The sequence below is a fragment of the Gymnoscopelus microlampas genome (genome assembly GCF_963454915.1).
Source record: "Gymnoscopelus microlampas genome assembly, chromosome: 7".
NCBI classification, from domain to species: Eukaryota; Metazoa; Chordata; class Actinopteri; order Myctophiformes; family Myctophidae; genus Gymnoscopelus; species Gymnoscopelus microlampas.
This window is the reverse complement of record NC_139944.1, coordinates 5,900,510-5,911,720: the sequence shown is the minus strand read 5'-3', so window position 1 is coordinate 5,911,720 and position 11,211 is coordinate 5,900,510. Positions and strand designations below refer to the sequence as shown.

Sequence of the window (11,211 nt, the reverse complement as noted above, 5' to 3'; positions counted from 1 at the left end):
TGGATGTACAGACATACAGACAATCAGACGGGCAGGCAGGCAGGCATTATATCTTCAACCACTTAAACCCTATACTTAGTTGACCCTATACGGAGTCTGCCAGGGCTCTATACTAGGCCCCCTCCTATTTTCTTTCTACACTTACTATTTTTAATGAAAATAGCAGATCTACAAGCTCAGAACGTGTCACACGTGAGCTTAGATGTGCTATTTTTGGTGAATATTCAGCCCCAGAATAGGGACGCTAGGGTTCAAGTGGTTACGTGAAAAGGTGGGCAGCGTATGCATGATGCTCCTGTGATCGAGGCTTAACGGTAGAGCAAGATCCTCTCGGCGCAGACCTGGCCCACCAAGCCTCCGTATTGCTGCACCTCCGTCTCGTCGCTGGAGCCCTTGCGTTTGCGACTGTACGCAGCGTAGGGCATGACCGTCCGCCTGTAGAGGACCAAAGCCTTGCCCACGTCCTTCAGCACCCGGGCATCGCCTGTGTCAGGGTCCTGGTTGAAGCGAGAGTAGCGGGATTTCTCCAGATTGGGTATGCAGCTCGGTATAGGCACCCAGACGTAGGTCTCTGGACACAGCAGGTCTGAAGGGAGGTACTGCCCCTTGTAACGTATCTTGGGACAGGAGTGAACGTAGAATCCCAGATAGTAGTAGGACAGCTTGGGAGACTGTTTCTGCAGCTGCCTAGTGAAGGCAATCTCCCTGAGTGCAGAGTAGGAGCCCAGAGACAGCGAGGCGAACTCTGGGTGGTAGTACAGGTAGACGGAGGACACAGAGGTAGGCAGGATGTCTATCACGCCCACCGCCACGATACGGCCGTCCAGCCAATACTGCTGGTGGAAGGAGCCGTAGCCCGCATCTGGCCCGTCAGGAGGTGACTCCGCCTCTAGTGGAGAGTCGCAGAGAAATCTCCGGAACTGGCTCTCGGAGGGCTTGTTTGGAGGGTCCTTGTGAATGACCATCTGGTAGAGTTTGTACACCTGGTAGGAGGCGTCGAAAGAGTCTTTGAACTGTGGGCTAGGGGGGTTGGAGCGCACTAGCCTCACCTCAAGGCGATGAAGAGGGCTATCGGGCAGCAATAACACCCTGGTAACTAGTAACACTGATGCCTGCCGAACACTTCGTACTGACCAGTGAGCATCCACCCTATTTATACAAGATTAATTATCAAGATTAATCATGTGATTCGTGTATTGCCTTAGATGACGCAACTCAGGCTCCAGCACTGTTCCATAACAGTGGCTAATGTCCTTATCTGATCTAATCAATCAACTCTCTCAACACTCTCATGTGACATGTACAAAGTCCCCTGATTTCAACACTGTAGGTCAGAGCTGTAGCTCTTAGAATTGTATACATTTGTACTTATTATGACTAAATATCCTGAAACATTCTGAAAATAAGATACAGGAAGGCGCTAGAAGGCCACATGTGCAGGTAACATGCCAATACAAACGCTACCCTTACATCATAATAATGGATTATTCTACATTGTCCTCATATTGATGTTCTGCTTCCTGAGGTATGGATCCATGTATCCATGAAGAATATAATTATAATTGATGTAAACATGTCATTGATATTTGATCAAATGTAAGGGTTTTTGTTAAATGTATTAAAACTTTACTATATCTATCAACCTTATGTCATTTTGTTTCAAATCTTTTTTTATTGTGAAGCACAGGTTATGTTTATACATTTCTGTTCATACATGGATAGCTTCCTTTTTTTTTTAAACAAAAACAAACAGACATAAACACAAAACAGACAGGTAACATGAACAAAAAAAAAAAAAAAACGTAAGCAAAAAACAAAGGGACCCTCCCGCCTCCCTTCCCCCTCCCCAGAAGTGCTGCCCCAGATTACGTGCGACACGGGTCATCCACAAGGATTAGCCTTTTAACCTTTAAGAAAGGAGACTAAAGGCTTCCAAATCTTTTCAAAATCTTTCAGTTTATCTTTGAGTATAAATCTGATTCTTTCTAAATGTAAGGACTCTGTCATCTCGTTGAGCCAGAGTTTGATTGTGGGGGTCTCTTTCTTCTTCCAAAATAAGAGTATAATTTTTTTTTGCAGCAATAAGGCCATATGAAAGAAGGCGCTGTTGAGGTAGTTGTAGTTTCTTCATCCCTTCTGATACCCCCAGGATGACTAACACTGGGTCTGGATCTATCTCTACCTCTAGTATATTGGAAAATAGTCTGAATATCTCTATCCAGAAATTCTGTAGGTTGGGACACAGGGCATAACTGTGCAGTAGAGTTGCATCTGCTGATTTGCACTTATCACATTGGGGGGAGATGTCTGGGAATATTTTGTGTGATTTTACTTTTGAGTAATGTAACCTATGTAATATTTTGAATTGTATTAAACAATGTCGTGCATTAATCGAACAGGTATGTATGTATTCCATACTGCTATCCCAGATGTCTTCAGTCAGTTGTACGCCCAGTTCCGCCTCCCAGTTGGCTTTAATAGAGTCAGTCGAGACCGGAGTCATGTTATGTAAAGTGTCATACAAAAAAGAAACGATGCGTCTAGTCTCAGCTGCATGTCTTAAACACCCATCCAATTTGTCTGGCCTTGCTAATTCAAAACCAGGAATATGTTTTCTCACATAACTCCTAATCTGTAGGTATCTAAAAAAAATCTCGCTGCGGGAGGCCGTACTTCTCTTTTAACTGTATAAAGGAAGCAAATACCCCGTCCACATATAGATTTTTAATGCAAATTATTCCTTTCTCCTTCCAGTCAAGGAAAGCACCATCTAGCTTAGAAGGGGCGAACGAGGGATTTGCTGCAATGGGTAGCAAAAACGACATTGCCCTAAGCTTGAAGTGATTTGTGACTTGTCTCCAAATACGTATAGTGTTATAAATGATCGGGTTATAATTGTATATCTTTTTGTGTAGTAATACCGGTGATAAAATGACTGCCCCTATGGTAAACGGTAGACAATCCTCTCGCTCCATTTCCAATCCATCGGGCAGCAATGCTGTATCGTCCAACCAATAGGAGAGGGATCGAATGCCAGTGGACCAGTAATAGTGGCAAAAATTTGGAAGAGACAACCCCCCATTAATTTTGGACTTGCAAAGATGAGCCTTCCCTATTCTATGTGTTTTGTAATCCCAAACAAAATAGAATAATGGAATCCAATCGTTTGAAGAATGCTTTAGTAATGAATACAGGGATGTTCTAGAGTATATATAACAGCTGTGGAAGAAATACCATCTTTACAGCATTTACTCTCCCCACCATAGAGAGAGGAAGTGTTCTCCAAAACTGGATGTTATTCTTAAGTTTGTCTATCAAGGGGTCCAAATTAGCTTTAGATAGTGAGTTATAATCTTTAGTGATGAACCGATTTCGGCTCTCAGCGCTGTTGTAACGTCAGCAATCCTTTCATCTATTTTAGCACAGATATCTGCTTTAACTGAGTGTAACTCGGAGCGTAGAGCTTTCACAGAGCTTCCAGCACCGCGTTTGTAGACGGGTCAGTGGAGCCCGTGTCCCCGGTCCCTTTCCCTGGCGAGGACGAGGGCCCGCTCAGGCCTTCCTCATCAGTACCGGCTTGTGCGTTGCGTTCTTTTTGTTTGTTCTTTCGTGACGCCGCCATCCTCACTTTTTTGAGATACTGGGCTTTTATGTAACACCAGACGTTGAACTTGTTGTAAAAACTAAAATAAAAATGTCCTTGTATTGTTGATCATGAAATTTTATATATAATTTTGCGAGAGCTGCCGTGAGACACGTCCTACTCACTCATGACCCCGGAAGCAGTCAGCACTTTAAGAAAATAAACCTAGTTTTTTACAATAGGCGAAAATGGGCAAAAACATAAAGGCTTCATTATACAAAAATGGCCATAACTTTTTTTCGCGATGTTTCCAGCAGAGCAGGCCTCTCATTCTGTGGACCGTAATGACCAAATTAATAGAAAAAACACAAAAAAAAAGTATAGCATGACATCACAGGTTCAACCCATTTTCAAGAGCTTTTGGGGCTGTGGATCCCCGACTACTACTATTGTTGTGAAGGACCCCTTGAACCACTGTATGGTTACTGGTTAGGTGGGTTGTGTTCGCCCTTGTGCATTCATTAGACACAGATGACAATGGTGGAGAGCGAGGTCCATTTATTTCCTTATTGAACAGGTGATACTACACAGCAGGGTTGTGTGTGGTTTCTGTAATAAACAGAATATAACAGGGAAAAATGCCCTTGTAAGTTGTGCATCATAACAGTCACATGTACAGTATAGACAGGTCTCATTTAACATATTAAACCAAGTGAATACTGGCCTCTCTTCACAGTTTAGCTTAGCTGCTCAAGTTACATTCATACAATTTATATAGAACCTGTCTCTGCCCAACTGTGGTTAGAAACAGTAAGACCCGTAACGGGACAACAAGTTGTATATATCTACTTTGGGAAGATCTTAGGTTATCATACACGCACACAGGCACTCTGGTGTGTAGCAGACATATGTAATCAAACTCTTAAGACTTAATATGTATAAACACTGTGGGTTAGATTTACGAGCGTCTCTTGCTTCGCGCTTCTCCTTCCTTTCTCCTTTCCTCTCGCGAGGTGAGGGGCAGTCTTACTAGCTGGGCTCACTGTAGTCTCGCGAGGGGCGGAACAGTCTCTCGGGCAGGAGGGGGGAGGGGGGGACAGGGACGGGAGGAGGAGAGCGGGATGAGGGAGAGAGAGAGAGGGGCGCAGTCTTTCTAACAACTATGCCACACTAAATGGAACCGAGCCTTAATAAGTATCATTGGTAACACCTGTGAAGGAAGTAAGGAAGGGACCCAATTCATTCCCAATATGGCTGCTGTGCATAGAGCCTATTACAGGCCAGAGTAGAATGACCTCCACCAGGTGGGCCATATGTCTGAGCATATGCAACCCATTGTGAATGACAAACATAAACATCCTACTGTACACAAAACACCGGCGTAGAAATGAGTCAGAATCCCAAATGCCACCATCAAAATAGGCCAAGGGCAGTGATGGAAAAAGTACTCCAATGTTTGACTTTGGTAAAAGTATCGCTACTGCAATGTAGAAATATTCTGTTATAAGTAAAAGTCTGGAATTCAAAATGCACTCGAGTAAAAGTATGAAAGTATTTGCATCAACTGAAAGTGCCAAAAAAAGTACTCATTATACGAAATGTCCCGTTTCAAGTTTTCAAATGTATTCAAATCTTTTGAAAATGGCAGATCTACAATCTCACAATGTGTTGCATCGCGACGCATTGTGAGCTTGTAGATCGGCTATTTTCAAATGGCCGATAATACCGATATAGGGCTGAAGTGGTTAATGTATGTTTTGTAATTGTAATAATAATCAAAATCTACAGAGTAACTAGTAACTAAAGTTTTCAAACAATTGTAGTGAAGTAAAAGTACAATATTTGTCTCTGGGATGTAGTGGAGTAGAAGTATATTAGTTTTTGTCGCATTCCTAAGCCAATAATTTGATAACCGGCAGTCTCTCCGGTAGGAGACTCAATGGGGACTCTTTGAGTCTCCTACATTAGCATCTTTCCGCCGGTCATCAAATGATTGTCTTAGGAATGCGACAAAAACAAAAAAATGAATTCCATGGGGTGTGTAATGGATAGAAAATAAGTAATTCTTTGGGTGAACTACTCCTTTAAGCTTATCATCTGGGGGGGGGACCCCGCAAAATAATTTGCCCCCCCCCCCCTCCCGACCCCCAGTTTGGGAACCACTGAAATATATGCTAGAGCTGTCATACTGTCATGATCAGTAAAACCCCATATGTTCATGTCACTCTTTGAGAGTGTAAAGAAAACATGCACCATCCGTTTTTCCACTCTCAGAACCTTCCAGATTCCACTGTATGCTGTAAGTGCAAACCTGTAGTGTGTGTGAGTGTGCGCACGCGCGTGTGTGCGTGCGTGCGTGCGTGTGTGTACTTTGTCGAGATAATGATGTGGCTCGTCTGCAACCGTACAATTTTGACGACTTTACAAATAAATAACATCGTTTTTATTATTTTTTTGTGTCTAAACGGTCATTAAAAAAACATAACACGTGCATTACAGTAGTTGTCAAAAGCACCCACAGGGACGTCGTTATGAAAGGGGCAAAGCAGCTGAGAATAACAAACAAAGTTTCTAATGGCCGTGCAGCATGCACAGACATATTGCAGTTGGAAAAAAGTGTGTTACAGCAAAGCTTCCGTTATGACCGGTAGCCTGGATACTTTGTGAAATGTGTGAATAGGGCTCTATTCACAGCAGCCATATTATGAAGACATTCACAGGTGTTACCATATGATACTAATGAAGGCTCTGTTCCATTCTGGTCAAACAGAGTCAGGGTGCTGATATTGTGCATGTTGGCCCACTGGAAACACTCTGCTACACCAGTGGGTCTACAGTTTGGGTCCAGGGACCCTCATGGGCTTCCAAACGGCCCCTTACAGATATGTAACTCTGAGAGTGTACAAATGGAACCAAATGGACCCGTAAGGGTCCATTTGGTTCCATTTGTACACTCTCAGAGTTATGTACACTCTCAGAGTTATGGGGCTCGTGGAAACCACTGTGCTACACTAAATGGAACAGAGCCTTCATTAGTATCATTGATAACACCTGTGAAGGAAGTGATAATATGGCTGCTGTGCATAGAGCCTATCACCGAATGGCGTTAAGGAGCAGAGGACTAATTGGCCCCTTGCATTATGCATCCACTGGTCTACCCAGGGGGCAAAGGGGGGTATGCTGCATTTGCTCTGCTATAAAAGGTTGGCCACCAGAAATAATATCTATGACCCCGTAGGATCACAACCTATATGGACAACCCGGTCAATTTTTTGCTGGAAATCCAATATGGCCGCCTCAATATTGGCCCCTATCAGTACCCAGGGGCAAAGGGGGGTATGCTGCATTTGCCCTGCCATAAAAGGTTGGCCACCAGAAATAATATCTATGACCCAGTAGGATCACAACCTATATGGACAACCCGGTCAACTTGCTGCTGGAAATCCAATATGGCCGCCTCAATATTGGCCCCTATCAAAAAATAGCTTTGGCAATAACTTTTGAACCAGATGGGCTAGAAATAAAAACTTGGTGTCTATTTCATGGTTTCAGAGCATGAGAAACTCAATGGAATACTTATCTTTATGATTGGGTGTGTCTGGCCCTTTAATTTGCATATTTCCAAGATGGATGCCACGCGAAAATGAGTTTTACTATGACTTTTACAGTGACAGCTTACTGTTATGGCAAAAAGTCTGCTTTTTAAGCAATATGAACACATTTGGTAAGTTTGAGCTTTCATTTCTATTTTGTCAATATGGCTGCAGTCATAAATAATGTATGGTATTACATTTTCCCCCAGATTTATTGATTTATAGATCTATAGTTGTGGGGATGATTGCAGAGAAAAATCGGAGAAAAAGCCCACAATGTATCTTATGTATCATTTTAATAAACTAAATACAATATAAACATACACATGCACACTCCAAGACTTGCCAAAAACTTCAACTTTAGGGCTATACAAATTAACATAGTGGTATGCATTCAAGTAACATAACAAAATATAGACTACTTAGTGACAAATAGAGTAAAGGCGGAGTTGAGGTTGCCTACAAAAGGTTCATTTTGACCTCTATGGTGCTGTCTTGCCTGCTTCTAAAGCCAATGATACTATGGTACAATGCTATTCACTGTCACTGTTGTCATGTGTTGCACTGATCCTGCTGCATCGTGTCTCCAGTACCTGGCAACGGCATCCTAAGTAGCATGGAATTGCCTTCTTTGCACAGGAACAGAGGCATGATATTGCCTTGTTCATTGACAAAGGCAAGGCTGGCTCGGTAGATGCAAGAGGGACTGCATTGCTAGCACTGAGAGACCATCCATACTCTGTGAAAGAAGGAATATCCGGCTTGGCGATATGTGCACATTTATCTATTATGGTTGCTAGAGCAGCTCTTCTCAGGTGCAGGTCAAAGGCATTCTCTGTCGGGGGCAGCAGCTTTAAGAGGGTTGATCTATTATTGAGGAACTTGTACACTCTAAGCTTACTCAGGTCAAAATCCTCCGGGTGGTCCGCTTTGGATGTATATACAGCAATTGTGAGGTCTCGTGCCTGATTGATGACGTCATATGAGAGGGAATCAGAAGAGTTTTCACCAAACTCCTCAAGTGCAGGGAGATCCAGACGCATGCTGGCCTTGAACCATGCCTTCTTCCCAGTGAAAAAGGGATAGCTGGTGGTATCTCTGCCACTTAAACTATGGATAAAGGGCAGGGCACGACACTGTGCAAGCCCCAGTGCTGATACCATTTGATGGATAGGAAGGTATGAATTGTGTTCTCACCCACAGCTCTGGAAGGCATCTGACATGGGTTGCTGCATAGTAAAGGCACATGATGATGATGTCTGTGTCATTGGCATGGATGACAACTCTGTCAACTTTGTCATTCTGGACACTGTACAGGGTGTGGAGTATTATTCTTTTATCAGCTTCCTGTTGTGTGGATTCTAGTGCAGGGACATCTTCAATAGACCCCTCCTTGATCACCACACTCCTTGTCTCTTCTTTAAACCACCCACCCAGGTAAAGATGTGTTGGACCAAGGGCCGACTTAAGTTTCTCATTTTCACACCATTCGTCACAGAGGAAACTCAATAGGTTTGCCTTGTTAGCTGACACAGCAAAAAACTCCTGAGGATCTGGAGCTGTGTAACGCATACTGACTTCATATTCTTTGGTAGGTTTTGGTCGAGCATATCTGTGTTCTTGCTCAGCTGTCTTAAGACTAGGTCCACTGTACCGGTCACAACAGAAGTGAATGATCTCTGTGCCAGCAGGCACATCATTCAACAGCAGACGTTGGTATCGTTCAGCGATTGTTCCAAATGCTTCACCTTTCAGGAACGACCAATGGCGTATGGCATACATGGCATCAATAACTACTGCTGTTTTTCTGTCTTCTGTAGGCAGGTCAGGGATGCATGCAACTTTGGTCTCCTCTTTCAGGACCTTCACAAGGCTTGCCTTGGTACCTGTTCTCATCCTGCCATCTTCCTGGAAGAGGGAAGGGGGGAAGCCACTGCACTCGTGGTTGCCTATAAAGTCAACAAGGTTGAGTTCTCCACCACTGGCTATGATTTGGGTCATGCGCAGGAGGGCAGTAATTTCATTGCTCTTGCCAGGTGCTGAGGTTTTCCCCTTAGACTTTTTAGATTTTGTGTTTTGAGTGTGGGAAGTGTTAAGCTTCATTATGCTTGTCTTCTTCTGTTCACTGGACAATGACTCACACAGTGCCTTCAGACCCAGTTCTTTCACACTCATCAAGTGGTCCTTGACTGTGGAATCAGCACACTGTCCTGTAGATATGTTGATCGTGGATGATGTGCTCACTATAAATGGGTTAGTCTCCACTGCTGCCATGACCTTGACTACCATCTCTGCATCCCGGATTACACAACTCTGACCAGACTCATGGTGTGGGTTGGAGGAGTGGAGGTGGAGCATAGACTTGAGCAGAGACAGCTGCAGTGAGTGGTTTTGTGTAGACCCATTTTGTCCTGGCAGCAGGGCTGAGTGTAATGCCATCCAGACTGCTTGCTTCCTTGGCATCGGCATTATAGGTCTGCTCCAGTAGCATGTCAAGAGAAACACTGTTGTGGCTGCCATCTGCTCGTCTGCCAACAAATACACCTGCCATCAGTGCTTCATGTACCTCTGAAGCTGTTTCTGGTAGTTTCTTCATCTCAGCCAAATACAGAGGTAAAGATTGCTGCCCGTACTTGTAGTGGCCTGCTGCAGTGAGGTAGGGTAGCATTCTTGCTGATTCACAGAGATGTCCTGTCCAGTCACCTTCCCGATCGTACTAGATAAACCTTTGGAGAATATCTGACATCTCCAGGAAGGTTTCCCAGAGGACTGCAGTTGGTTGCCCATTCAATGATTCCTGAAAAAGCAGCAGCTGCTCTCTTAGGACTGCCATCTCTGGACTGCCATATCTGTTGCCATAACAGTCAGCTGTCACTGTAAAAGTCATAGTAAAACTCATTTTCGTGTGGCGTCCATCTTGGAAATATGCAAATTAAAGGTCCAGACACACCCAATCATAAAGATAAGTATTCCATTGAGTTTCTCATGCTCTGAAACCATGAAATAGACACCAAGTTTTTATTTCTAGCCCATCTGGTTCAAAAGTTATTGCCAAAGCTATTTTCTGATAGGGGCCAATATTGAGGCGGCCATATTGGATTTCCAGCAGCAAGTTGACCGGGTTGTCCATATAGGTTGTGATCCTACTGGGTCATAGATATTATTTCTGGTGGCCAACCTTTTATGGCAGGGCAAATGCAGCATACCCCCCTTTGCCCCTGGGTACTGTTAGTGGCCAATATTGAGGCGGCCATATTGGATTTCCAGCAAAAAATTGACCGGGTTGTCCATATAGGTTGTGATCCTACGGGGTCATAGATATTATTTCTGGTGGCCAACCTTTTATAGCAGAGAAAATGCAGCTTTCCAAAAAAAAGGGGGTTTTGCCCCCTGGGTATAGGCCTGTATGGCAGGGTCTCTCAAAGTAGGGGTCCGGGAACCTTGATTGGGTTCCAGGGCCCCCCTCCCCCCCACGAAGCAAAACTAGGAATTTTCACTAATTGATACAAGTTATAGCCCAATGAGAGAAGGTATTACGTCGCTGCCAGGCAGAAACCTCTTATCTCCATGTGTTCTGACTGTTTGTGTTTTTTCACCCGTAAATGAATGCCCTATACTTGATCATACTACGGCGTTTTGAGCTTGTAGATCTGCTACTTTTGCTGTTTTTGAATTTGAATCCTGAAAAGTAACAGTTTATTTGGACATATGAGGTTTCCACCCGATAGAGACGATACAACTATGACTATTCAGATCACAGGGTTCACTCTCCACCTATCCACCTGTTTCCGCGGGTAGTTTCCTGATGTGTGGGAAACATCCTGCGGAGGGACCGGAAGTAGAAAGTAGCGGCTCATGTGTTTACATTTGCCAGCAGAACGTAGCTGCAGCTTCACAGGTCGCATAGCGATTTTCCAAGACGTTTGTTATTAAGACTCGGCTTTTCTTAACGTCACAATGAGCTCAGGGACAACGTGTGCTGTGCGTGGCTGTCATTACAACCGAACCAAACTAAATGAATGGCTTAAACTAGAG

General features: G+C 43.9%; 1 protein-coding gene across 1 annotated transcript; it reads right to left on the bottom strand.

Annotated features, from left to right (window-relative positions):
- Positions 1–234: 234 nt before the first annotated feature.
- LOC311048386 (arginyl-tRNA--protein transferase 1-like) lies at positions 235–3,622 on the bottom strand (the record flags this gene model as incomplete). Its single annotated transcript, XM_084061644.1, has 2 exons — positions 235–1,149; positions 3,471–3,622. 2 exons carry the CDS (start codon positions 3,620–3,622, stop codon positions 309–311), a joined length of 993 nt encoding a protein of 330 aa, XP_083917770.1. The 3' UTR covers positions 235–308.
- Positions 3,623–11,211: the final 7,589 nt, after the last annotated feature.